The 27794-nt window shown below is 42.8% G+C and overlaps 3 protein-coding genes across 10 annotated transcripts; 1 reads left to right on the top strand and 2 right to left on the bottom strand.

Annotated features, from left to right (window-relative positions):
* Nucleotides 1-236: 236 nt before the first annotated feature.
* Nucleotides 237-10381, bottom strand: LOC122777679 (PHD finger protein 20-like). 3 transcript variants are annotated; one of them, XM_044039072.1, is made up of 18 exons: nucleotides 10293-10381; nucleotides 9096-9175; nucleotides 8804-8975; nucleotides 7903-7987; nucleotides 7576-7649; nucleotides 7245-7485; nucleotides 6594-6677; nucleotides 6422-6481; nucleotides 5656-5842; nucleotides 5447-5556; nucleotides 5242-5370; nucleotides 4299-4403; nucleotides 4079-4221; nucleotides 3865-3964; nucleotides 3043-3238; nucleotides 2777-2960; nucleotides 1616-1892; nucleotides 237-1159 (listed from the first exon to the last, which is right to left on the bottom strand). In XM_044039072.1, exons 1-18 carry the CDS (start codon nucleotides 10317-10319, stop codon nucleotides 1023-1025), a joined length of 2391 nt encoding a protein of 796 aa, XP_043895007.1. In that variant the 5' UTR covers nucleotides 10320-10381; the 3' UTR covers nucleotides 237-1022. The 3 variants fall into 3 exon arrangements, with proteins under 3 accessions (XP_043895007.1, XP_043895008.1, XP_043895009.1); XM_044039073.1 differs by having other exon boundaries at nucleotides 5242-5367; XM_044039074.1 differs by lacking the exon at nucleotides 10293-10381 and adding an exon at nucleotides 9400-9445.
* A 613-nt stretch (nucleotides 10382-10994) lies between these two features.
* Nucleotides 10995-21370, bottom strand: LOC122777631 (dynein regulatory complex subunit 7-like). Of its 5 annotated transcripts, none has more exons than XM_044038972.1 (19): nucleotides 21117-21143; nucleotides 19749-19788; nucleotides 19582-19646; nucleotides 18998-19211; nucleotides 17947-18072; nucleotides 17370-17564; nucleotides 17110-17259; nucleotides 16738-16947; nucleotides 14965-15090; nucleotides 14583-14706; nucleotides 14385-14513; nucleotides 14167-14295; nucleotides 13578-13798; nucleotides 13180-13377; nucleotides 12893-12988; nucleotides 12442-12552; nucleotides 12181-12375; nucleotides 11578-11717; nucleotides 10995-11460 (listed from the first exon to the last, which is right to left on the bottom strand). In XM_044038972.1, the coding sequence occupies exons 4-19, from the start codon at nucleotides 19151-19153 to the stop codon at nucleotides 11364-11366; spliced, it is 2403 nt and encodes an 800-aa protein (XP_043894907.1). In that variant the 5' UTR covers nucleotides 19154-19211; nucleotides 19582-19646; nucleotides 19749-19788; nucleotides 21117-21143; the 3' UTR covers nucleotides 10995-11363. The 5 variants fall into 5 exon arrangements, with proteins under 5 accessions (XP_043894907.1, XP_043894906.1, XP_043894904.1 ...); XM_044038971.1 differs by having other exon boundaries at nucleotides 18998-19160; XM_044038969.1 differs by lacking the exon at nucleotides 19582-19646 and having other exon boundaries at nucleotides 18998-19160; nucleotides 21117-21370.
* Nucleotides 21371-21541: 171 nt separating this feature from the next.
* On the top strand, nucleotides 21542-26050 carry edem2 (ER degradation enhancer, mannosidase alpha-like 2). Of its 2 annotated transcripts, XM_044038975.1 has the most exons (11): nucleotides 21542-21813; nucleotides 22698-22808; nucleotides 22890-22929; nucleotides 23096-23201; nucleotides 23295-23420; nucleotides 23496-23707; nucleotides 23797-23938; nucleotides 24031-24155; nucleotides 24598-24742; nucleotides 24826-24947; nucleotides 25452-26050. In XM_044038975.1, exons 1-11 carry the CDS (start codon nucleotides 21713-21715, stop codon nucleotides 25926-25928), a joined length of 1707 nt encoding a protein of 568 aa, XP_043894910.1. In that variant the 5' UTR covers nucleotides 21542-21712; the 3' UTR covers nucleotides 25929-26050. The 2 variants fall into 2 exon arrangements, with proteins under 2 accessions (XP_043894910.1, XP_043894909.1); XM_044038974.1 differs by having other exon boundaries at nucleotides 22698-22929.
* Nucleotides 26051-27794: the final 1744 nt, after the last annotated feature.

Genomic DNA, 27794 nt, shown 5'->3' with positions numbered 1-27794 from the left:
AGTGTTCAGGCCCGTGCATTGCGCCAGGGCTCTATAGCGCTGCCTAAGGTGAAATATGGATGGAGCAAGCCAATATTAAGTTGCACTGAATACACTTAAAAACACTTAACACTTAAAGTGATTTAAACGTTGCAATACAGTTATCATGACTTAAATATTATGATAATACTGTTATCATAACTTAAATATTATGCATAACTTCAGGACTTGGCATCAGAGGATTAAAAAAAGTGACGTTTCGAGAAATGTATTTTTTATTATTTAATTCAGTGAAATATTTTGAGTTTTACAACAAATCTCAACACTTTCTTTAAACAAATCTCCACTCTTCACTAAAACTCTCCTGCAGCTTCATAAACAGAAGCTCGTCTTAATCTATCAAAATAAATCTGCAGCTTTTTTTTACAGTCACATAAAAAAAAGAATATTTACACACAAGCCTGTTTTTGTGTTTGTCGTGTCAGAGAACGACCATGTGGCGTGAGCTTTAAAATGTTTTGTCATAGAGAAAAAAACGCTTGGTTAAAAATTAAAGGATGAGCTTCAACATGAATCTGAAATAAAGCAAAACAAAACAAAAATCCCTTCAATGACACAGTCGAGCGACAGAAACATATTTGGGACAAAGTGCTGCTCAGATGTCAGTGTGGTTATGTTATTGCACAGCAGGAAGACCGTTAGCCTGGTTAGCTGCATGCACTAAAGTTCAGCCTTAGCTCCTAACACTTGATTCACAGAACACAACAGAAATCTCTTTTAAACAAAATCAAACAAAAATCAAAGCAGTCTTGGCATCATGATGGAAGCGTTTGTTTTGTACCTTTGTGAAATTTAAATACTAAAAATCTCCTGTTCAGTCATTTTATAAAAAAAAAAAGTCCTCTTTTGCGACCACCACAGGGGGCGCTGTCCTGCCAGTGAAACAGTTTTCTCTGACAACAGTCAGTGATCTGGTCTCGTCCATCTCTCTGTCAGTAACCTCCCAGGTCACAGAGTTCAGAGGTGAAGGAGGGAGGTGTGTGTCAGTGACAGAACGACAGGCGTCGCACGGTGCAGAGGTCACACAGCAGCCGCCTGATTCGCTGTTTCAGCTCCGGGAGGCGGGACAAAGGGTCGGGAGGCTCCAGCTCGCCTGAGAGGTCGGACCAGGACTCCAAGACTGGAGAGAGAGAGAGAGAGAGAGAGAGAGGGGGAGAGAGAGAGAGGGGGAGGGAGAGAAACAGAGGTGTAGAGAGAGGGAGAGATTATTATGATTAGATGTTAGTGATTCCACACAGGAAACTGAAGTCTGTAAACCGCTCACTCTCCCACACCAAAGTGAAAATCAGTGATTTTAGCTCATGGAGACACAGGAGCTGCTGGTCCTCTGCTGCCTCGTGTGGTCACTTTGTGTCACTGAGGTCAATCTGAACACAGGATTTCCCATGCCAAATTTTACAAAATAAGACATTTGAACTTAGTGATTGAGGCAGCAGTGGATCAACAACTCCTGTGTGTGTGATGTTAAAATCACTGATTTTCTCCCTGGGGTTTGGTGTGGGAGAGTGAGTGGTTTACAAACTTTAGTTTCCTGTTGGAAAAGTCTGTTTGAAGTGTGTGTGTGTGTGTGTGTTACCGTCTAGCTCTCTCTCTATCACATCCATCCTCGCACTGATCTGCTGTTGAAGAGACTCCACGTGTTCCAGCAGGTTCAGCTCACACTCGTGTGTCACAGGTGTGTGTGTCCCGCTGTGTGTGTGTTTCCTGTGTTCCGTGTGTGTGTGACGCTCTGTCTTGACGTTGCGTAAATCGCCATGGCTGCGCTCCTCTGCGAAGGTTGCCGCCACCATGTTTCTGCAATCGTCCGCGGTCGTGTCGGTCACGTGTCTGTCGCCATCTTCAGTCTTTATGTCCTACACACACACACACAGAGCTTAGTGTGTGTTCACTGCGTTCACACTCTGAGGTAAAAATAGTTCCACAGTGGTATCATAGCAACAGCAGCGAAGATGAGGAGCAGCTTCTTTGTTTTCACTTCACTCCCACTGTTGTTTTATTCACAGCACTGAACGACCTCACAGATATATACTGTATATATATATATATACATATATATATATATATATATATTCACACACATATTTGAGCTCCTCCCACAACCATAATTGTTGTTTACACTAAAGACAGAAAACCACACAGATGTGCATTTTTGCTACGCAAAAAACACATGTCGCATGACCTGTCATTGTTGCTTAGTAACAGACAGGAAGTGTAAGCGACATTGGATTCACCACTCGCTACAAATTCCCAAATAAGAGCATTCTGTATACATTCAAACTTGTCGTTTTCAAAATAAAGTCACAGTTTTTGTTTATCTACACTAAAACACAGCACTGTAGTTTCCAAAATAAACGTTTCTGTTCATCCACACTAAAGTACAACCCTGTAGTTTCCAAAATAAAGGTTTCTGTTCATCCGCACTAAAATACAACCCTGTAGTTTCCAAAATAAAGGTTTCTGTTCATCCACACTAAAATACAACCCTGTAGTTTTCAATATAAAATTTATTTTTCTGTTCATCCACACTAAAATACAAACCTGTAGTTTCCAAAATAAAGGTTTCTTTTCGTCCACACTAAAATACAACCCCGTAGTTCCCAAAATAAATTTTCTGTTTCTATTCATCCACACTAAAATACAACCCTGTAGTTTTCAAAATAAAAGTTTCTCTTCATCCACACTGAAACACAACCCTGTAGTTTACGTTGATCTATACACCGATGTGCTCAGCTGTTACCGTGTGTCCACTGTCTTCCTGTGTCTCCTCTGTTTTTTCCCATGATGCTCCAGGCTTCTGGTAGCAGTGCTCGCTGCTGACATAACTGAGAGCCGGTTCTCCTGCTGGGCTGGGCGCCAGTCTGGGTTCCTCTTCCCATCTCCATGGTAACCTCCACAGTTTTAGATCAGGGTGGGACGGAGAGCTGCGTGGACAGTGGACAAACAAACAAACAGTAAACACACAAACACCTGAACGTGAACGAGTCAAAGATGAAACAAACTCACTGTAAGAGGCTGATCTTCAGCTGCAGTCCACTGAGGACCTGACTGAGACCGTGAGTGTGAGACATCAGACGGTTTGTGTGTGTGATCTTTGACGAGTTCATCTCAGAGTAGTTCTCCTTCACACACGACAGCCCGAACATGTGACCAGATATCAGCAAATCAGGCTCCGATCGCAGGCACAGAGACCGCCTCCAACCTGGAAGAAATATAATAAAATAATAAAATATAATATGGAAAAAATATCCATATTATATTCCTCAACCAAGGAACATGGATTCTTTAAATTCAGGATTCAAATCTAAAATGGATTATTTAAATTCAGGATTAAACCTGAAAACCTGGATTTTCAAATTCAGGATTAAACCTGGGAACATTCATTTACAATTCCAGAATTAAAATCTGCAACATAGATTTATACATTCAGGATTAAACCTGGAACTTCAAGAATTAGGATTAAACCTGGGAACAGGTATTTTCATATTCAAGATTAAAGTCCAGAACATGGATTCTTGACTTTTCAGGAAAAAACAAAATTCAGGAAGAAAACCTGGAAACCTGGATTATTTAAATCAGGATTAAACCGGAAAACATGGATTTTTAAATTCAGGATTAAAGATGGAATTTCAAAATTAGGATTAAAAATAGGAAAAAGGTATTTTAAAATCAAAGTCCAGAACATGGATTCTTGATTTTTTAAATTCAGGAATAAAACCTGGAAACTTGGATTATTTAAAACAGGATTAAAGCAGGGAACATGGATTTTTATATTTAGGATTAAACCCAGGAACATGAATGGTTGGGATTAGTGCAGTCATGTCTCACCTGCAGTGTGTCTGCAGTAGTAACAGATGTAGTTGTGAGGGACGTTGTCTTCATATAATCCCATACAGGTTCCATGCTGCCAAGACAGACATGACTCGCACTGCAGAGACACACACACACACACACACACACACACACACACACACACTTTAATGAAGGAAATGCTTTCTGTATGTCTGATTGTGTTTGCATCAGAAGTGGGCGTGGTCTTTACCTGGATCATGAAGTCGTTTTCCTCGTTCACCTCACACACACACCTCACCACCTCACACTCGTCTGTGTCCATAGCAACAGGCCAAGAGGGCGTGTCCTCGCCACTCTCTGCTGTGAGCGTCGACCAGTCGCTGCCTTCATCGACTGAAACAAGAGACAGACGTTTGAGACGAGTCTCTTTGAATGTTTGATACGCACGTCTGCAGTAAATCAACGCTCACATCTGTTTGTGTCGCCACCTTGTGGCTGCGTGTCGTCAGGTCTGGGGGAAAGCTTCACAGCAATCGGAGGTTTGTTCACGTTCTCATCGTCACTGCTGCCAAGTCCTGACAACACAGAAGAGGGGACATGTAACAGGAAGGAGACAGATCCGGTAACTCTAAAGATGACGGGGCGTGTCAGGGTGGGGTGGGGTGGGGCATAAGTCCCCTTCAGCCAGCAGCCAATCATCTTCTTTACAAACCAGGAAACACTGTATCTGTAATGTCGTTTCAGTCGAGGTTTATGTTAGTTTGAAATGATGAGTGACCGATGAACAGAACAACAGGATATAAAGCTAATTCACAATAAAAGTCTCCTGGTCATCCACGCTAAAATACAACCCTGCATTTTTCAAATTAAAAGTCCCCAATTCGGTTCATTTGCGCTAATAGACAACCCCACAATTTTCAAAATAATAGTCTCATCCACGCTAAAATACAACCCTGCAGTTTTCAAAGTAAAAGCCACCAATTCTGCTGATTCACGCTATAACATAAAGTCTCAAGTTCTGTTCCACCACACCTCAAAATGCCCCGACAGTTTTCAAAATAAAAGTCTCAGTTTCTGTTCATCCACATTAAATGCCAACCCTGCAGTTTTCAAAGTAAAAGTCTCACATTCTGTTTGTCCAATATAAAGCATAACCCCACAATTTTCAAAAAAAAAAGACTCTGTTTCTGTTCAGCCATGCCTAAAAACACCTTTAGAGTTTTTAAAATAGAAGTCTCAGTTTCTGTTCATCCACTCTAAAACACAACCATATTAAACAACTGTATTTGTATTTTGTAAATAAAAATGTGGCGAGATTATTCCAGATCATGAAAGTGGGTCTAGTGCCTCTAGTGTTCATGGGGGTACTGCATATTGTTCCTCTAATCTGACGTGTGTGTGTGTGTGTCTCACCAGACTGACTTTTCTTTTTCTTCTTCTTCTTTTTTTTCTTCTTCTTTAGTTTGACCCTCAGGAAGTTCTTCCTCTCCTTCCTGTTCTGTCCTCCACTCCTGTCCCTCCCCACATCCTTCTTTACCTCTGCTGGCAGACGCAGACAGAGACAGACATGTTGGTGACTCTAACCTGAGTCAAACACCTGTGTGTGTGTGTGTCCTACCTGTTCCCATGATGCTTTGCTCCGTGTCATCATGATGACAGACGATACTTTGGTTCTCATGCTTCCTCTCTGACGCCTGATCACCTCCTTCAGACGACGACCGCTTCCTCCTGCAACGACCACAGTCAGAGTGTGTGTGTGTGTGTGTGTGAGGACATGTCAGTCTGTCCCTCACAGTTTCAAGGCTTTAGGTTTCAGGGTGAGTGTACCTCGGCGCCTCCTCCTCGCCGCCTCGCTCGTCCAGCTGCTGGTCAGAGTGGTAATACTTGATGTGGTAGTGAAGCAGACTCGCCTTCCTGAAAGACTTGGTACAGTCCGGTGCCGGACACTTGAACGGATTGTGGTCCAACTCAATGGAGAGGATGGGAGGAGGCTGGTTCTTAATGACTCTGTACACTGAGAGAGGACGGACGGACAGTGAGTGTGTGTGTGTGTGTGTGTGTGTGTGTCTTTGACCTTGTCAGGACCAGAAGTCATGGAGACCAAAACCTGGTTCTAACGAGGCAGAAAGAACCTCCTTTTTGAGGAACTGGTGAAGCTGTGACTAATTGTCAAGTAAACCTATCTGAGGACATGTTGGCTGGTCTTAAGTTGTGGGACTTAATGCAATGGTTAGGCATTTCATTTTGATGGTTAGGTAAGGAGCTAGGGAATGCATTATGTCTGTGAGTGTCCACACAAAGCATGCAAAACCAGCGTGTGTGTGTGTGTGTCCAGGTATTACTAATGTTGTGGGGACCTAAACCTGTTTACACAGTCACATTATGGGGACATTATGGGGAAAAAGCAAGTCCCCATAATGTAAATGACTACATTTTAGGGTGAAGATATGTTTTATGGTTAGGATTAGGATTAGGCCAGTAGTAATTGTGGTTAAGGTTAGAGTAAATCTCCAGGAAATGAATGTAAGTCAATGCATTGTCCCCCTCAAGGCATGAATGTCGAATGTGTGTGTGTGAGTGTGTCAGCACTCACACGGCTCTCTGCTGAATTTGTGCGTGGTTGGCAGGTGAACTTGTCGCTCCAAAAGAACGTCTGGGGAAGAGAGAGAAACATTTACCTGATAAATAAACAAATAAATAACAGTAACAGTTTTGTTATTGTGACCACACACGTGTCACGGCTGAATTTCCTAACTCAGATTCACCTCTGTTGATGTGGGCGGAGTTGAAAGCAGTCGACTGGGCGGAGTCAGTTGTGATCGGCTGATTCTGTGCTCCGCTGCTTTTATCTGGACAGAGAAGCAGTGTGTGTGTGTGATACTGAGAGGAAACGGGTAACACTCAACACTCATGAAGACGGTGGAGAATAAAAAACAACAACCTTTTTAATGAAAGGGTAAAGGTCACGGTTAAAAAAGGACAGAGAGCCTGAAACTGAAATTTGTTTCACTTTCACATTGACTATAAATATGGTCAAATTCTGCTATAACACAAATATTATTAAAGAAGTGTTAAGTGACTTTTTTAAATTCAATTTTGTCAATTTCATGATCTTCTAATCAATGTATCTAATGTTAATATTTTCAATACAATAAATACAATGATTATCAATGCAACAGCCCTTAAAGGTAATGACCAGACATACACCAACAGACTGACTGCCAAATAATGAGCCATTCTATACATCCACCAACAGACCGACTGCCAAATAATGGGCCATTCTATACATTCACCAACAAACTGACTGCCAAATAATGAGCTCCTCTGTAAATCCTCCAAGGGACTGACTGCCAAATAATGAGCCATTCTATACATCCACCAGATTTGCATGTTTTCAAACAGATCATGTGACTTACTGTCGTCTGTTTTCTGCTTTGCTGGTGGATGAGAGGATGAAGTTTCTGTCGTCCTCTTCGTCTCCTCCTCTTCTCCTTCTGCTGCTCTTTCCTTCTCTGATGTGACCTTCTCCTCCATCTCCTCCTCCTTCTTCTCCCCCTGTCTTTCCTCTCCTTGTCCTCCATCTTCCTCATGCTCCTCCTCACTCTCTCCTTCCTCCCATCCCTCGCTTCCCACGGCACTCTTCTCCGACTTTGATTTCTGTTTCCGTACAAAAGAGAAGAACTCTGAGCATCAACAGGAGGTGTGGTTTATTTATTTGGAGCCAATCAAAGGATGAGTATTTCTTACTTCCTGGAAAGGTTTGACCTTGGTGGGCTTCACAGTCCTGACCACGCCGTCATAGAAGCGCACTGTGTACGAGTCTGACACACACACACACACACACACACACAGAGTCAACTTCCTGTTCAGGGAATAAAGGTGCATTCACACATTTTTGGTTTGGTTTGGAGTTTGTGAATCAGTTCAAAAGCACAGATTTGTCAGATTACTGTTACTGCATCTTTGCATAAACACTTGACGTATTTTCATAGCGTGACGTTAGGTGTGATCACACATTAGAACACACAGGAACGCAGTGACCCGTCAGGTGTCAAAGGTCGAGGTGAGTCTCACCATCTTTGTTGACCCGCAGGATTTTGGCCGGGTAGAAACGACAGTCGGTCCAACAGGCCAGGACCTTTGTCCCGGAGACAAACATCTGAGACACAGAGAGAGGAGACAGAGGTGGACGTGTCAGTTATTAACGGATGGTTCAGCTTTTTAACACATAACCAGAGCTGACTGTGCTGTGAGCGCCCCCTGCTGCCCAGAACAGAGACACAAAGAAAAACTGATTCAAGCCACTTAACAAAAGACTCAGCTAATAAAATCTTCGACATGTTAAGAAGGCACATGCAATATACTGTGCTATATACTGTAAATTTACATAAGTGCAATATACTCATACTTGTTCATGTTCAACCTTGGTTTATTTATACAGTAAATATCAAGCCCATATTGTGTATATTCTGCAAACTGTCTACAATGAACACATTCTATTTTAACTCATTTTTTGTAGTCCTAGTGTTAATATCTTTATATATTGTACATTTTTTGGTAATGCATGTGTTGACACCTTAATGTTAGTACAAGTCCCTTTTTGTTATTACTTTGTCGGAATGTGTTTACATGTCTGATTTTCTCTATGGAGTTTGGTGTGGGAGAGTGAGTGGTTTACAAACTTCAGTTTCCTGTTGGAAAAGTCTTTCTAACAGTGAGATAAAGACGTGAACATGTTCAAGATAAGATAAGACAGCCCTTTATTTGTCCTACAGTGGGGAAATTTACAGTGTTACAGTGTGTGTGCTGAAGATGTCGTAGCTGATGCAGACTGTATTAGTTACTTTGATTAAGTGGGTGAAATCTGTTGTTACACATCTAACATAAGAAAATGTTCCTGTGTTAGCGTAAAGACGTAATGACATAAGGACGTAAAGACGTAAGGACGTAAGGACGTAGGGACATAAGGACGTACCGGTTGAGAGTTTGGAGGATTGCGGCCTTGTCTCCTCAGACTGACGCGTTCCAGCGGCCGCAGATACGGCGAGTTCCAGTGAAACCACTCATTGTGCCGTCGGCTCCACTGACGGTAGTGGATCAAGACTCGCTCTTTGTCAAAATCGATCTTTTCGATCGTAGCAGGGTACCTGCAATGAAAATAACAACAACAGCACAGAACTCTGTGAAGGAGTGAAAGACAAGAGAGACACCACAGAGGTAAAAACAAAATAAGAAAACATCTGTGTGTGAGGTTTAATAGTTCAGACCAGGTCTTCTGTCGATCTCGGGCTTCCACCTGTGCTCCAACCTCAAATATGATTCCTGCCCTGTCAGGAGGAGTCTTCATCTGCACATACACACACACAGAAAAATATAATATTCACGTCTTTATCTCACTGTTAAACAGATTTTTGTAAACCACTCACTCTCCCACAACAAAGTCCATAGAGAAAATCAGTGATTTTAACGTCACAGAACACAGGAGTTGTTGAGCCACTGCTGCCTCCATCACTAAATTCAAATGTTGTATTTTTTTTAATTCTGAATTTAAAAACCTTTGTTTGGATTTACCTGTGACACAAAGTGACCACACGAGGCAGCAGTAGACCAGCAGCTTCTGTGTCCCCACGGGCTGAAATCACTGATTTTCTCTATGGGGTTTGTTGTGGGAGAGTGAGTGGTTCATGTAACCAAGCATTCAGAATATTTCCTGTGAAAGGTGAAAGGTCCTGGAAAGACAGGAAAGATACAGCTGCCCCTTGTGGCATGTCAAAGTAAAACTAGTTATTTAAGTGAAATATTATCTCTTCTCCATGTACGGTGATCAAAATTATTATAATAATTATTATAATAATAACAATAATAGGTAGTAGATTCAATTTCTGCCACAAAATATTACACACTGGACTTTTAACAATATTTTCTTTCAGATGATTTTGTTTTGAAAATGAAGTGAATTTTCCACGTCAGCTGCAGAAAACGCCTCCTCTCATCTGCTGTGTAAGCGCTCTCTGTCATACACTCTGATTGGCTCGTGGGCCGCTCGTTCACACTTGTCATTGGACGCTTCTACTGTCAGTCAAAACCTAAACAAAAACTCGCCCCGCCCCCTCCGGAGTAACTCGGAGATTTCTGACAGTAGCTAACATGCTAACGCTGCGAACTGTGTTAGCGTCACATACAAACACGCGAACACTGCGCACTTTGTTGTTATAGGTGGATGTTAGTATGGTGCGCATGCGCAGGAGCCGCTGAGCTCGTGTGTGTTGTTAAACGGAGCCGTGTCTCCTCTCTATTCAGTGTCACAAGCTAACGCGGCTAACAGCTAGCCTGAGCAGAGCAGCTGCTGTAGCGGCGGCACATTAAAGTTTCGTGTTTGATGTCGCAAGGCGGAGGCGAGAACCTGCGCGCTCACTCATCCGTCACAGAGCAGGTGAAGGAAAAGCAAAGATGTTTTTATTTACCTCTGCTGCAGCAGACACTGCTACCATTCACTCTTCATACTGACGAACCGACCGCACCGCGCATGCGCGCGCACACAGACCGACCACCAGCTGGAAGTGTTTGTGTCATCTGACACAGCGGAGGTGTTCGTTTTCATGACGTCATCACGTTAGTTCTCCTCTGATGACGCCGACGATGATTAACACGTTTTTAATGATTATTTATTCTAAAACACATGTTTTTAATGATTATTTATTCTGAAACACAGATCATTGTTTGATTTTATTACTATTTAATATTTTTAGAGCTGCAAATATTAACCAATTACCTTATGAATCACCTACTATAATTGATTAATCAGTTTGAGTTTTTTTAATAATTAAAACCTGTTTGTGTGATTTTTCAGCTTTTTTATCATTTATTTTACCTTTTCATTTGTTTTTCTATTGAAACAAAGCAAATATTGGTAACAGTTGTGTTTTATGCTGTGAATAATTAAATGACATAAACACTGCAACATATACAACATATTTATTTGTATTTTAAAACAGACAGTAGACACCTTATCAACAAAAATGTCATTTGACAGAATCTAAGGTCTCAAGTTTATTCTATAGTTATTTTTTATTCACTTATTCAGTTTGCATCATAAATACATTTTCTATAAAATAATTCATATTAAAAGCAAACTGTGTCAAATTCTGTGAAATATCATCAAAAATACTGTCTGTTATTTATAGATTCATTTTGAATGATAATTATATTTTTTCATTGTGAACCATATGTTGTTTCGTATCAAAACAAAAACTTTTATTTTGAAATTCTGTGAAATATTTTCACAGACTTAGAATTCTTGCTTTTTTCTTCTTTTTTTGTTTCTAAAAACATTCTCACGCATCACCCTGATCCTCTTCTATAACCTAAAGTGCCACCTACTGACATAAATGTAAAACCTTAACAATACCTGAAAACTATGAGGAACATTTTAATCATTTGCATCTGTTTCCTGTTTTCTCGCATTATTTTCCCATATTAGTGTGTTTAGGGATTGTTTGTGTAGCCCTGGTGCATTGTGGGACATGTAGTTGAGCTCAGTGTGGACACTTGAGCAGCAGACGAACCAAACGATCATCTTCTCTCAGTTTATGATCAAACTCCAGCAGCTTCGCCGGAGCTTCTTCTTTGTGCCTGTGAGAGAAAAACACAACAAAATGATCCAAAACTATTCATTTTCACTTATATATATATACATATATATACATTATGTGGAACTATTGTGTGCAGGTGTGTGTGTGAGTGTCGTACATGTCCAGTCGTTTCTCGATCACGTGTATGGTCAGAGTTTTCTCGCAGCAGGATCTCTGATACTCCTCCTCCTCCTGCTCCGTCATGTTCAGCTGGTTCCTTTGGTACCACTCCTGTTTCATCTGCAGCTCCTGTTTCTCCTGCACGCACACACACACACACACACACACACACACACGTCCATCTTCTCTAAAGTCTTCAAAGTGATCAGGTTTTATGAGGTACTGACTGAGAGTGCCCCCTGCTGCTAAGAATCCAGCAGACTCACAAAAACCTACGTCAGTTTAAGTCTACGATGTCTTTAAGAACATGTTCCCGTGTTTATCTCACTGTGAGACAGACTTTTCCAACAGGATGTTTGTTCCCACACCAAAGGTCATAGAGAAAATCCGTGATTTTAAAATCACAGCACACAGGAGTTGTTGATCCACTGCTAAATGTCTTATTTTTGTGAATTCGGCATTTGAAATGTTTCTTTCCGACTTATCTTAGTAACACAAAGTGACCACACGAGGCAGCAGTAGACCAGCAGCTGTCCCTGTGAGCTAAAATCACTGATTTTCTCTATGGGGTTTCTGTGGGAGAGTGTGAATGGTGGTTTACCTTCTCGAAGCGTTGCAGGATGATGTTCTGTCTCTCTGCCAGTCTGTGTCTGAACTCATTCAGACAGTCCTGACGCAGGTGTTTGGCGTCTTTGGCGCTCAGAGTCCTCGGGTTGCTCAGTCGGAGCAGAACCGGAGCCAGAATGTCCTTCTCCTTCTCCAGCAGCCACTGGTGCTCCTCCTCAGCCAGGCTCTCCTGCAGGGACAGGAAGTTCAGGTCAGTGTGTGTGTGTGTGTGTGTGTGTGTGTGTGTGTGTCTCACCATTTCCTCTCTCTGCGTGCGCGCTCTGGCGGCCCCTACTGTCGTCCATGGAGAAAACAAGAGGTAAATGTCTGTCTCTTCCTTCTCTCTGCAGGACACAATGTCTCTCACCTGTCCACAGGTAACGTTACATCAGCTGACAACGTAAACATGAGTACATGGATCAGAATATCAGAATAAAAATTCAGGATTAAACCCAGGAACATGGATTTTTTACTTTATGATTAAACCCAGGAACATGGATGTTTTACTTTAGGATTAAACCCAGGATCATGGATTTTTTACTTTAGGATTAAACCCAGGAACATGGATTTTTTACTTGAGATTAAACCCAGGAACATGGATTTTACTTGGAACATGGATTTTTATTGAGATTAAACCCAGGAACATGGATTTCAGGATGAAGATATTATTTACAGTCATGTGATCAGTCATATAACCTCATTGTTACCTCTTTCATGGACTCTTTGATGTGGACAGACACTTTATCCTCATCCGCCATCAAAGACGTCATCTCACGCAGAGTCGGAGTCCTGAGACACTCCATCTAACACACACACACATACACACAAGAGACACAGACACGCAGAGACACACACACACCGACACAGACACACAGAGAGACACACACACATAAACACAGAGAGACACACACACACACACACACACAGAACAGCACGTTTAACAGTGTGTCTGTAGAAACTTTTATTGTGTGTGTGTGTGCGCGCGCATGCGTACCTGTGCAGGTGTTAGCTCCTCCCCTCTCCGTTGCTGCGTGTTCTCTGCCGCCGTGGTGAAGCTCATCTTCAGCGCGATGATCCTGTGCTCCCGCAGGTGAAAGGTCACGTCGATGCGTCCCTCGCTCATCATGAACACGCGCTCTGCCACGTCCTCGTTGGCTGCTTTGGATTCGTCTCTATGGAAACGCTCCACCACCTTCACAGACCATCGTGGACGTTAGAGACCAGTCTAAGCCAGACCTGATCCTGGTGTGATCCAGGATCCAGGACTTTCATTATCACAATCGCAAAATAAAGACTTTATATTTATGCTACAAGGAGGAGCTGCATCTTTCCAGTCAGTCCAGAACTTTGTGAATTTAAAGGTCTGGGATCTGGACAGGTTTTGGTGTTTACCTGAACCAGGTGGATCTTCGGGTCGGCCTCCTTGTTTTGCGAGAACTGGACGTGTCGGCCGAACACGGAGCGTCTGTAGTACAGGAAGTCCGGTCGAGCGTGGAACGTCTCCGTCATCTCTCCTGGTGTCACCACCCTCCAAACCAGATCATCCACACGAGCCGCGTCACTGAACTCCATCTCATGAATACTGTCCACCGTCATGGACCGGTACCTGTGGACTGAACCAGAACCAGGACCAGCAGGTCACAACCAGGATCAACAAGTCAGAACCAGGACCAGCAGGTCACAACCAGGACCAACAAGTCAGAACCAGGACCAGGAAGTAGATTTACAGATGAGATGAAACAGGAAGTAGATTTACAGATGAGATGGAACAGGAAGTAGATTTACAGATGAGATGGAACAGGCAGTAGATTTACAGATGAGATGGAACAGGAAGTACATTTACAGATGAGATACAACAGGAAGTAGATTTACAGATGAGATTGGACAGAACAGATGAGATTAGGTTTACAGATGAGATACAACAGATGAGATACAACAGGAAGTAGATTTACAGATGAGATACAACAGGAAGTAGATTTACAGATGAGATGGAAGCGTCGTCCTCTTTTGAAGCGATCTGTGGTGAAGTCTTCGACCTTGTTGACCTCTCTCTGCTCCAGGTGATCAGATCTGTGCAGGTACTCCTCCTTCACCATGGCAACCTCAGTGCCTTCAACACACACACACACACACACACTGCTGTAACACTGAACCTCGTGGTCCATGTGTCTTCACCAGTGTCTGCTGGTCCACACTCACAGTCCCGGTCTTTGTAGAGGCTCAGTCGGGACACCAGACCGTCCATCCTCAGGTACGGGACAAACTGCTCCAGCTTAGCTTTCCTGTAGCGATTCACCTTCTGTCCTCTGGGAAAACGAGTCTCCAGGTCTGAGGGAGAGACGACAGGTCAGTCGCTGCTGTGTCACATGAGCAGATCACCAGTAGGAGGCGCTCTACCTTGATTGGTGATGTTGATGTAAGTGACCCACGGTGTGGGCATCGCAAACGGCTGGGGCTCCTCCTCATCCTCCTCCTCCTTCTCCTCTTCCTTGTACTCTGCCAGCTGCACGTCTTCGTCCTCCTTTGTATCGTCAACACAAACAACTCAGTGTTAAAATCAATATTTTAAAGTGACAACCACTCACTCTCCCACACCAAAGGCCTCAGACTACTGTCAAACAGGAAAATTTAAGTTTCTTTTGGCAACCGGAGAAGTCGCCCCCTTCTGGCTACTCAAAATATTCTTATTTTCTGAGCGGCTTCAAGACAAAAAGTGTGTTTGACTGACTTTTGTGTCTGAGCTGAACACACGCACACACACACGCACACACACACACACCTCTATGTATTGAGAGAACAAACGCTGCTCATCCTTCTCGATTTCCAGCATCAGCTCCTTTTTACTTGTTGCTCCGTAGATGACCGGCTCCCACAGGTTCACATCCTCCAGGTCATACAGCACGTCCTACACACACACACACACACACACACAAGTAGGGAGATAGTAGATTATTAAGTAGGTAGGTTAGTAGGTAGCAGTGCCGTGCATTCAGGGGAGGCAGAGCCTCCTGTATTACAAATCCTTTTCCGTACAAATCCAGTGATAAAAAATACTTTCAATTAAGAATGTCAAAATCTCTGCATGTCCCGTTCAAATGCAGGAGGAGACGTGTCGTGAGGCAGCACCTTGCCGTGCCGCTCGGTGAATGGTGTTGGTAATACCTCACAAACAGCAAATAATGTGTCGCTGTCCCTCTGTACATCCAAAATAAAACACTCTGATGATGTGCTCTGACTTTCCAAAATCTATTAGTTATAAGATTAGCAGATTAGTTATCAAACAGCTGTGAGACAAACAGTACGCCTGACTCAAGGCAGAGGGCGCTGTGAGCCTGCAGAGTCTTGTGGTTTAATTGATTAAAGCATAACTAAAAGCTTTTAAAACAACTAAATGTTTCAATTAAGGTCAGAATTGAAATATAAGCTTCTATTTTAGGTTCATATATTTGTACATCCGATGAGTGCCTCCCCAGTCATGAACCTCACTGCACGTCACTGGTAGGTAAGTTAGTTGGTAGGTTAGTCGGTAGATTAGTCGGCAGATTAGTGGGTAGGTTAGTAAGTAGGTTAGTAGGTAGGTTAGTAGGTAGATTAGTCAGCAGATTAGTGGGTAGGTTAGTTAGATTCTAGGGGTAGGTTAGTAGATAGGTTTGAGATTAGGTTAGTAAGTAGGTTAGTTAGATTTGTAGGTAAGGCAGTAGGTTAGTAGTGTAGGTAGGTTACTCAGTAGAGGGTAGGTTAAGTAGGTTAGGTTGGTAGGTTAGTAAGCAGGTTAGTGGTAGATTAGGTAGGTTAGTAGGTTAGTAGGTTAGTAGGTTAGTAAGTAGGTAGGTAGTCGGTAGGTTAGGCAGGTTAGTTGGCAGGTTAGTAGATAGGTTAGTAGATTAGTCGTTAGCAGATTTGTAAGCCAGTAGGTTAGTAAGTAGGTTAGTCGGTAGATTATTAGGAGGGTCGGTAGATTAGTGGGCAGGTTAGTGGTAGGTTAGTGCAGTTAGTCGGTAGATTTAGGTAGGTTAGTCAGTAGGTAAGTAAGTAGGTTAGTTGTTAGGTTAGTAAGTAGGTTTAGTAGGTTAGTTAAGTTGTTAGGCAGGTTAGTGGGCAGGTTATTGCAGAAGGTTAGGTTAGTAGCAGGTTAGTTAGGTTAGGTTAGGCAGAGGTTAGTAGTAGGTTAGTCGTAGGGTTAGTAAGTAGGTTAGTAAGTTGGTAGTTAGTAGGTAGTTTAGTAGCAGGTTAGGGTAGTCAGGTAGGTAGGTTTAGTAGGTTAGCAGATTGGGTAGGTTAGTGGTAGGTGAGGTAGTTAGCAGGTTGGTTAGTGGGTAGGTTATGCAGGTAGGTAAGTAGGTTAGTTAGGTTAGTAGATAGGTTAGTGGGTAGATTAGTGGGTAGATTAGTGGGTAGGTTAGTGGGTAGGTTAGTTGGTAGATTAGTAGGTAGGTTAGTCGGTACGATTCAACAGTGAGTTTAGCATGAACTAAACTCGCCAACATCAGAACATCAGTCTGCGTGACCCTGTGACCCTGACTCTAAATTGGACGGTGTGTCGTGAACTCACCCCGCAGCCCCGCCCACAGTCCTGTTTGTTGACATAGCAGTTGAAGGTGTTCCACAGGCTCTCGATGCCCAGGAAGCTGGCAGTGTCAGTGCTGTAGCTGAGGCCGCTCAGAGGGTCGATGAAGAAGTTCTCTTGGACACCGCGACACCCGGACAGAACCAGGACCCAGCAATGAACCCACAGGGGGTCAAAGGGTCGCTGCTCACCCGGCTGCACCGGGACAGAGAGTGAAAAGTAATTTGTTCAAAATCATTTTTAACAGGGCCACTGAACAGCTTCTCCCAGGCTTAATAATCACAGTTACACCCAAACATTTTAGTGTGAAAGAAGCTAAACCTAGACACTGTGTAACGCTGTGTGTCGCCACGTTACCTCCTCCACTTCCTGTTCGTGAAGCGAGGCAGCTTCTGCCTCCTGTTCCTTCTTCTTCTCCTGCAGCTGCTCCTCAAAGTGACTCTTTAGCTGCCGTGGAGGTCTCACCGTGTATTTGTCCTGCGGGGACTGATGTTCTGACGCCACCTTCTGGACACACACACAAGTACAATATTTTGCATAAAATAACATCAAAACAAAGTACAAATTCTACAAATTTGTACTTAAACGCAGTTGTCGAGTTGCAGGGCGGTACGTACCTCCGCCTGAGTGCCCAGCAGGGGGCAGTCCTGCAACCTCTGGTCCAACAGACACATCTCTCGGTGGGCGTAGCCGCTGACGCAGTAGGCGTCGTAGTCGGCGCCGAGCAGCAGACCGCACAGCAGGACGGCGTACTCAAAACTCGTGGCTCTCTGATTTTGCATAACGAGTGTGGACGAGAAGAGACGAGCGGGCTGTGACCACAACACACACACACACACACACACGAAAGTAAGTCAGGGTTTCCCACTGGTGGGCAACAGAGGTATTGGAGGTAGTGTATCGAGTGAAACATTTGTTGTTTGTTGTGGGAGAAACATTTCATGTAAAAATAAACAGGAAGTCAAGATTATTCGTAAACACTTGGTTAACTAGACACTTGCTAACGTAGAGCTGCTGATAACTCAAGAAACTGTATGATATACTTTCATGTTCTGAAAATGAGAATGAAAGTTTAGTGTGTGAGTCAGTAACTTCTTTAAAAGTAAGTAGGTAATTAGCCAGGTAGATAATTAGGTAGTAGGTAGGTATACAGTCATATGGTGTGTGTGTGTGTGTGTGTGCATGTTCACTGACGGGGTCGTAGGGCAGCTCTAGAGGCTCCAGGGTCAGGAAGTCAGACACAAACGAGGCACAGCCCTGCCAGCTATACAGTTCAGGATGATCCGTGGGAGCAGGTCGTATCGTCGTCGACACAAACTTCTGATGATGGAACAAACACACGGTGTCATGACACACAGACAGATGGACAGACACACAGACACACAGAGACAGAGACAGAGACACAGACAGACATACACAGAGCCAGAGACACAGACACACACAGAGACAGAGACACAGACACACAGAGACACAGACAGACACACACAGAGACAGAGACACAGACACACACAGAGACACAGACACAGACACACAGAGACACAGACAGACACACACAGAGACAGAGACACAGACACACACACACACACACACACACACACACACACACAGAGACACACAGAGACAGAGAGAGACAGAGACACAGACTCACAGACACACAGACATACACACAGAGACAGAGACACAGACAGACACACACAGAGACAGAGACACAGACACACAGACAGACACACACAGAGACAGAGACACAGACACACACAGAGACACAGACACAGACACACAGAGACACAGACAGACACACACAGAGACAGAGACACAGACACAGACACACACACACACACACACACACACACACACACAGAGACACACACAGAGACAGAGAGACAGAGACACAGACTCACAGACACACACAGACACACAGACATACACACAGAGACACAGACAGACACACACAGAGACAGAGACACAGACACAGACACACACAGACACACAGAGACAGAGACACAGACACAGACATACACACAGACACACAGAGACAGAGACACAGACACACACAGACACACTGAGACAGACAGACAGAGACAGAGACAGAGACACACAGAGACAGAGACACACAGACAGACACACATACACAGACAGACACATATACACAGAGACACAGAGACACAGATACACAGACACAAATACACACATACACACATACACAGAGACACCGATACACAGACGCGTAAACATGAACGCACGTCACCTTTACTCCACACTCGTTGACGGGGCAGAGCAGCAGCCGCTTGCGTTCAGGATGCAGGTGAGAAAACTGACGGTGGAAGTTGTCGGCGATGGCCAACAGTTCATTCTCCTGAGAAGTGTTAGTGGTGTAGGACCTGGGATAGGAGGCGTCGGCCATGTTCAAGCTGGTGAAGACAACATGCAGGGTGGAGTGGCTCAGTGGTTAAGACCGGTACCTTGCGTGCGAAAAGACATCATGGTTGCAACGGTCGCAAGTTCAACTCCACCCCTGGCTGATTGTACTCAATTCCATTGTAAGTCGCTTTGGATAAAAGCGTCTGATAAATCACATGTAATGTAATGTAATGTTAAAATCACTGGTTTTCTCTATGGACTTTGGTGTGGGAGAGTGAGTGGTTTACAAACTTCAGTTTCCTGTAGGAAAAGTCTGTCTAACAGTGAGATGTGAACGTGTGATGTAGATATTATAAACTGACTATCTTTTGTAACATGACATGAGTCCATTATCACACGCTGTCACGTTAAAATACTGACTTTCTCTGTGGACATTGGTGTGTGTGTGTGTGTGTGTGTGTGTGTATTCACAGAGGCTGTTGAGGTGACTCTTCCTCCTCTTGTGTCTGTTCCCTCAGTTGCTCGTCTGTCTCCAACTTTAATAAACATATTAAAAGGATATATTTAAATAGTTACGTGTTGAACATACACACACACACACACATTGTGCAGATGTGAAAAAATATTTTTTTCCTCACCTCGAGTTTACGTTGTTTATTTCAGGTCCAGACACAGAAACTGTCGTCATGTAAAAAAACAACAACAGTATTTTTTATCTTCCACTGAACCAGTAGCTAGCTTAGCATTAGCATTAGGTTCAGTAACCTCGAAAAATGACTAAACTACCATTTTTAATATAAACATCCTTATTATCATTAGTACTATCAGAAATGTTCTTGATTGTAGCTGTTTAATCTGTTTTTGTTTTTAGTTTGTCAAACAGCATTTCATCTTTCACTGAACAGGAAGCTAGTTCAGACAAGTTTCATGTAAATAAACTTCATCATTATCATTAAAACGTTTAGATAAACTACAATATTCATGAAAGAATCTGTTGAATCTATTTAGTCGTTAAACTAATATTACAGAAGCTAGATTAGCATTAGCACCTGCTAACCCGTACCAATGAATTTTAACTAAGGTTAGTAAACTACAGAGAACTAAAGACATCGACTTAAATTCAGTTAGTAAAGTGTTTATGACTGCAAATGTTAAATCTGTTGATTATTTTTTAAGATTTAAGTCAAATATTACACTTATCAGAAGCTAACATAGCATTAGCTCCTGTTAGCCTGTACCAGGTAAGCCTACGGCTAACCACAGAAGAAGCTAACCAGCTAACGTTAGTTTGAAAAACAAAGAAATAAACTACACTGTTAATGATTGTTCAACTAAACCTGAAGCTATATTAGCATTAGCACCTGTTAAACCTAGACCAGTTAACATTAGCTAAGGTTAGTAAACTATTACACAATGACTAACATTCAGTCTTTAATATACATTTTTATAAACATTAAATAAACTAGTGTCAATGACTGTCGGCTTTGAATCTGATGAATCTGTTTTTGTTGCTTAAACACTACTTTAGCATTAGCACATGTTAGCATTAGCATTATATTATGTCACCTCCAGTGTATTTTTTACCTGATATTTGTTAAAACTAATGAAATCAAAGACACAAAGTAAATTAAATCATCAAGCGTAAGAGTGAAGTCATATCATTGCCATTAAAACATAGATACCATGAACCCTTTGATGTGAAATTATCAAAGATCAAAGACATCAACGACGGCAGTGTTGTAATGCAACAATGTCATGGATGTAATCGTAATTCTATCAAAGAATTTCACAAACAGCTGTAAAATAGCTACGAAAAACTAACTGAGTTCATAAAATTTTGGTGGTGGAGAAAACCGAAAGAAGAAAATTATGAACAATAAATAACGTTACTAAATACACATTACTAAAGAAAACCATTGAGTGTAAACTAGTTTCTGCTCAAAAGAAAACAATGGGTCAAATATTCCACGTGAACGTAACGAACTTTAACTACAAATGTAACTCACCAACAGCTTCATTGGCTTCCTTCTCGGTCTCCATGGCAACCAAAAACAGCGTCACGTGGTGGATGCTCCCGTGTTGCCTTCACGGACTTTAAAAAATCGGGCGTAAATGTCCATTTTATGGATTTAAAGATGGTTTAGTAGTTTCACATGTAAATGACGACATTGACACCTGTTTGTCTAAATCTCAGGTGCAGACGACTTGTTTGAATTTGACTCCTCCCACAATCACATTAAAAAAAACAAAAAAACAAAAAAACAATCACATGTCAAAGACGCGGAACAACAGAAAATCACTTCACGATCAAAAATAACCAGTGTAAAATAACAGTGTGTTGTTTCGTTCTGTCAATTTGTTGTGTCAATAAAGTAGCAGGAAGAAGAAGAAAAAAAAAAACCGATGTTGACGCATGCGCGGTTGGTCCACTTCCTGTTTCTCTGCTGTAGCATTAGCAACAACAGCAGCAGAGAGATCAACAGAACGTTTCCGACAGAACCGCTCATTCTGTGCGTTTTCTCTCGTTTTTATCTGAAGCTCCGCGTCTCTCTGGGTGTCCTCGGGTTTCTCCGGTCGTGCTCGGGGGTTTTCGGCTGCGTCCATGCGCGCTCCCGCCTGTGTGTCGCTGCTGTTTCTGTCGCTGCTGCTCAACGATGATGCGGCGGCTCGTCACTTCAGTGAGGAGCAGATGTTCGCTGTCAGGTCGTTATTCCAGCGTTATCTCATCATTATTTATCATAATTTCATCTGAAAGTGTCAAAACACAACTTTGTTCAGTCTGAAAACTAACAACTACAACCAGATTTTCACTGTAAACCGTCTCTGATTTCGCTCATGAAACCACAGCATTCATAAACAAATGTTTTTTTTGATAAATAAACCATGTCTTTACGTAATAATTCGTTCATTGTAAACAAAATCTAAAGATTTTCACTATAAAAATGTCGTTATCTAACAGGTAATTTTTTTGTAACAAGCTTTTACAGCAGAATTTAACCACAAAACCACGGATTTATACAATAAAAAGTATCTTATTTGACTCATGAAAAATCAAATTTAATATCAGTTACAAACCATATCTTTATGTGATGATGAATTCATTTTTACACGTTTTTGCAGCAGATTTTAACCATATATGCACACATTTATACTATAAAAAGTCTCACTCACAAAACTCAAATGTAACATCAGTTAATAAAACATTTTTTACAAGCTGATTCAGCAGAATTTTACACATTTTCACTCACACACACACAACGTCAAATGTTCTAATTAAAATGTTTTAAATAAATAAAACATGTCTGTGTAAAATAAGTGGTTGATTTTTACAGCAGAATTTAACCAGAAATCCATAGATACAAAGTCTCTCATTTGACACACAAATTTAATATCAGTCATAAAACACTTCTTTATTATTATTATTAATAATAATAATAATAATAATAATAATAATGATAATAATAATAATATTATTACTAATGACAATTTGTTAATAGTGCACCTGTGTATATGTATATACACACTTATACAGTATACACTATATTTATGTATTTATGTCAGTAAAAGTGAAGCTGTTTGTGTTTCAGACAACGCATCAAGTCCATGTTCTACCACGCCTATGACAGTTACCTAGACCACGCCTTCCCCTATGACGAGCTCCGCCCACTCACCTGTGACGGACAGGACACCTGGGGCAGGTGTGTTTGTTTACGACACCGTTTTCTTCCGTTGCTGTTGTTTGTTTGTTTTGTCTCAAACGTTTTTTCTCTCGTCCACAGTTTCTCTCTGACTCTGATCGATGCTCTCGACACGTTGCTGGTAAAATATCATTTAGATTTATTCTATTTATATATATTTATATTGTTTTTGAATAAAAATGACGTTTAAAGTTAATATGTCGTTCATTAAAAACAAAAAAATATGACGACAAAAATGTGTGCGTGTGTGTGCATGTGTGTATGTATGTGTGCGTGTGCGTGTGTAGGTTTTGGGCAATGGTACAGAGTTCCGTCGCGTGGCGTCGCTGCTTCAGGACAACGTGGACTTTGACATCGATGTCAACGCGTCAGTGTTTGAAACCAACATCAGAGGTGACGACACAGAGAGAGAGGTTTTTATTCTAATCCAGACTAAAACACTAATCTGTGATTCATTCATCTGTGTGTGTGTGTGTGCGTGCGCAGTGGTGGGCGGTCTCCTCTCCGCTCACCTGTTGTCGGGGCGAGCAGGGATGGAGCTGGAACCCGGTTGGCCGTGTTCTGGTCCACTGCTGAGGATGGCAGAGGACGCTGCCAGGAAACTGCTGCCTGGTATGAAACACGCACGCACACACACACACGCACACTCCAAATGAAGACGATGTCACATGACCGCGTGCCGTCCAGCATTTCAGACACCCTCGGGGATGCCGTACGGGACGGTTAACCTGCTGCGCGGCGTCAGTCCCTCGGAAACGCCGGTCACCTGCACGGCCGGCGTGGGGACGTTCATCCTGGAGTTTGCGGCGCTGAGTCGACTGACAGGGGACACCACGTTTGAGGACACGGCGCGGCGAGCTCTGAAGTCTCTGTGGACGACCAGATCTGACATCGGACTGGTGACGACTTTTCCACTCCTGCTGTTTTGACTCTTTTCTTCTGTCTCTGTGTCCGTCGTCATCTCTGTCTCGTCTGTCTTTCTGTCCAGGTTGGGAACCACATTGACGTCGTGTCAAAGAAGTGGGTCGCTCAGGATGCCGGCATCGGCGCTGGCGTGGACTCCTACTTTGAGTATCTGGTGAAAGGTGCCATCATGCTGCAGGATGAGGAACTGCTCCACATGTTCCTGGGTAAAAAAAAAACAAGTCCACATTCTTCACTCACGGCAGTTAAATCACGTTCACGGTGAAATCACGTTCACATGGGCGTGTCTCTGTCACAGAATACGACCGAGCCATTCAGAACTACACTCGCTTCGATGACTGGTATCTGTGGGTCCAGATGCATAAAGGCACCGTTACCATGCCGGTGTTTCAGAGTCTGGAGGCGTTCTGGCCCGGTCTGCAGGTAACACACACACACACACACACACACACACACACACACAGATGCTCGCATAAAAGCTTTAGCTTCAAAGTGTGTTACATTTATATCGAGAGTCAGAAGTGGGAGTGACCACTGCTAACCTAGCTCGGGCTAGCATTGTTAGCAAGTGAGGTTTTTTTTTACTGAACAATAAAAGGTGTACAGCAGGTTTGGTTAACGGGGGTGGCTAAGCAGTGACCACGCCCACTTTACATACAGACAAAAAGCAACAACATTTTACCAAAGCCATTTTAGAACTGACGGCCATTTTGGGCCAATTTTGCACTAGGTGGCGCCAGAGTTACGAACCTGTCATACCTTCACGACAGAAGATCCAACCTGAACCAAAGTTTAAACGTTTGTCGTTGAAGGGCGTGGTCAGCGTTATTTTCACCTGTTGTTGTTGTTGTTGTTGTGGTGTCAGTCGTTGTTAGGGAACCTGGATGGAGCCGTGAGAACCTTCCAGAACTATTACTCTGTGTGGAGACAGTACGGAGGTCTGCCCGAGTTCTACAGCATCCCTCAGGGTCACACGGTGGATAAGAGAGAGGGTTACCCACTGAGACCAGGTCAGACCTCTGGGCCAATCACAGCGTCCGTAACAACGCGGTCTGTGAAGAATCTGTGAATCAATGAAGTGTTTGTTTTCCAGAGTTAATAGAGAGCGCCATGTACCTGTTCAGAGCCACAGGTGACCACACCTACCTGCAGCTGGGCCTCGACGCGCTCGAGTCCATCGAGAAGATCGCCAAGACGTCGTGTGGATACGCGAGTGTGAGTGTGTGTCTGTCCACCAACAAACACGCAAACAAAGCTTTAAGTTCACGACTTTAATCACAACGTCAAATTCTGATTATTTTCATAATCGATAAATCTGTCGAACCAAAAATATCACAAATATGGAGCAAAGAAAAATCACAAAAACTTCATTTAAATATAAGAAAAAGAAAACTGGCTAAAGTTCAAACATCGTGTCGTTCAATCGCGATGAGCTGTAACGTGTGAAATTTGTTAGCGAGTGGAAAATCACGAACAAAAACTACAGCTTGGGGGTGGAGTGGCTCAGTGGTTAAGACCGGTGCCCTGTGTGCGAAAGACATCATGGACGCAATGGTCGCAAGTTCGACTCCACCCCTGACAACCACTGATTGTACTCAATTCCATTGTAAATCGCTTTGGATAAAAGCGTCTGCTAAATGACATGTAATGTCCACTGCTCCCTCTGGTGGTCACAGGTGTAACTGCACAGAAATAAAACTGTTTTTTTTCGCGTTGCAGGTCAAAGATCTGCGCGATCATCAGCTGGACAACAGGATGGAGTCTTTCTTCCTCGCCGAAACCATCAAGTACCTTTACCTACTCTTTGACCCTGCCCACTTCCTGCATGGTGGGGGCACAGAGGGGGGCGGGTCTTGGGAGGAGGGCGGCGAGGGCGGTCAGTGCGTCCTCGGCGCCGGCGGCTTCGTCTTCAACACGGAGGCTCACCCACTGGACCCAGCGGCACTTTACTGCTGCAGCCGCCACCGTCACGACCGCCAGCAGCTGCGAGAGCTCCTGCTGCACCTGTCGCAGCCCGACCGCCAATCACAGCCCCCCGCCCACAGAGACACAGAGGCCCCGCCCACCGGCCACTCGGACAGCATTGTGCTGAAAGCTGGCGAGAAGAAGTCGACGCCGCCGCCGCTGTCGTGTCCCGTGCAGCCGTTCAGCGCTCGACTCGCCGTCTTGGGACAGGTGTTCAGCGACAACACCTGACCTCACCCGACCCCATGATGATGTCACCACTGAGGTCATGTGACATCCGACTGGAACGAACTGTGTTTACTGTGAAGCTCTAATTTAAACTGAAGGTGAAATATAATTTTATTTATTACAAACTTTGTCATTGTTGTCTTTTTATTATTATGCTCTATGCACGCTAGAGCTTAAAGGCTCCGCCCCATCCACTTAAAGTCTCCGCCCAAATCTTTAAAAAAGCGCAAATTACATTTTTTCTGCCAGACCCCCGGTGGACTGTGACGGTACTGCAGGTGGTCGTTAACGAAATCTAAATATGTTATTTTGTAATAAAGCCAATAACTGTAAAATATTCATGATTAGTTAAAGTTAAACTTTGCAGTATTGAATCCGACTAAGTCAATAACTAAATATAAAGTAATTCTTGTGTTATTTTAATAATTAATCTTACAGGTGTAGATGGAATTGAAAGTTAAATCTTGTGATGTTTTACATTTTTAACACCATAGCTTTTATTCAGGCTCAATGATTTAGGTCAAAATATCTAATTCCATTTTTTCTGACCGATATTGTGATGTCATTTCAATGAATTTTAGACAAATAGTGACTGAGTTTCTCTGAATAGTTTGCTCACGAGGTGGAAGAATAATGAGTTGTGTGTGTTTTATATAAATCTGTGGTTTAAAGGTTTTTGTTGCTGAAAAAGTGTAAAAAGAGACTTTGAAAGTGCTTGAATGTGACTGTTTTAGCTGTGACTGCTGTGAGCTGCCAGCAGGGGGCAGCAGAAGCGCAGCACCACAGATCACAGGTCAGGGAGGAGAGGACTTCATGTCTGCGGAAACTTGCCGTTTTTCAAGTATTTAATTTTTTCTAATCATGTGCAGATAAAGAGGGGTTTGAGTTTGTCACTGTAAGAATACAAAAAACAGATTTTAGCCTCTTTACAAAAGACTCCTCGTCAGTTTAAATCTACGATATAAGAATACACAGACTTTACCAACAGGAAACTGATTTGTTCAAATGTCTTATTTACAAAAGACCTCAGTGACACAAAGTGACCACACGAGGCAGCAGAGGACCAGCAGCTCCTGTGTCCCCGCAGCTAAAATCACTGAGGTTTGGTGTGGGAGAGTGAGTGGTTTACAAACGTTGAAAAAGTCAACACAAAGATGTTCTCAAAGATATCGTAGACTTAAACTTTTTTAAAGAAGTCTTTTGTTAAAGTGGCTAAAATCTTTTTTTCCAGCCATTTTGTTTTCACTGAGTGAAGGTAACGAGTCTTTAACACGCTAATATGTTTTTTTAAAAAACGATGCTGAAGCTAAAATCACTGATTTGGTGTGGGAGAGTGAGTGGTTTACAAACGTTGAAAAAGTCAACACAAAGATGTTCTCAAAGATATCGTAGACTTCAACTTTTTTAAAGAAGTCTTTTGTTAAAGTGGCTAAAATCTTTTTTTCCAGCCATTTTGTTTTCACTGAGTGAAGGTAACGAGTCTTTAACACGCTAATATGTTTTTTTAAAAAACGATGCTGAATGATCGTATACGTTATTAAAGATGGAAGTTATTTAATCGGAGACAGTGGAGAAAAGAATGAGGTCACAGAGATTCTAATGTTTTAAAGACACATTTGGAAAAACGTCAAGTAAAAGCTGTTTGTCATGATTCAGTCATCAATACACACTGATCCAGAGACACACCCAGAGAGAGGGCTGGGGGGAGCGGGAGGGAGGGAGGGAGGGAGGGAGGGGGACAAGGAAGTTGAATGAAAAATGATATTGTTTAGAGATAAAGAAGAGATTGAAAAACAGGAATAATGAAGGTTGATGAGGAGACAGAGAGAGGGAAGCGAGGAAGGAAGGAAGGAATGGGGAGGACAGATG

This window comes from Solea senegalensis, linkage group LG11 (assembly GCF_019176455.1).
Source record: "Solea senegalensis isolate Sse05_10M linkage group LG11, IFAPA_SoseM_1, whole genome shotgun sequence".
NCBI classification, from domain to species: Eukaryota; Metazoa; Chordata; class Actinopteri; order Pleuronectiformes; family Soleidae; genus Solea; species Solea senegalensis.
Note: the sequence above shows the minus strand (reverse complement) of the source record. Positions and strands in the feature narration are given on the sequence as shown.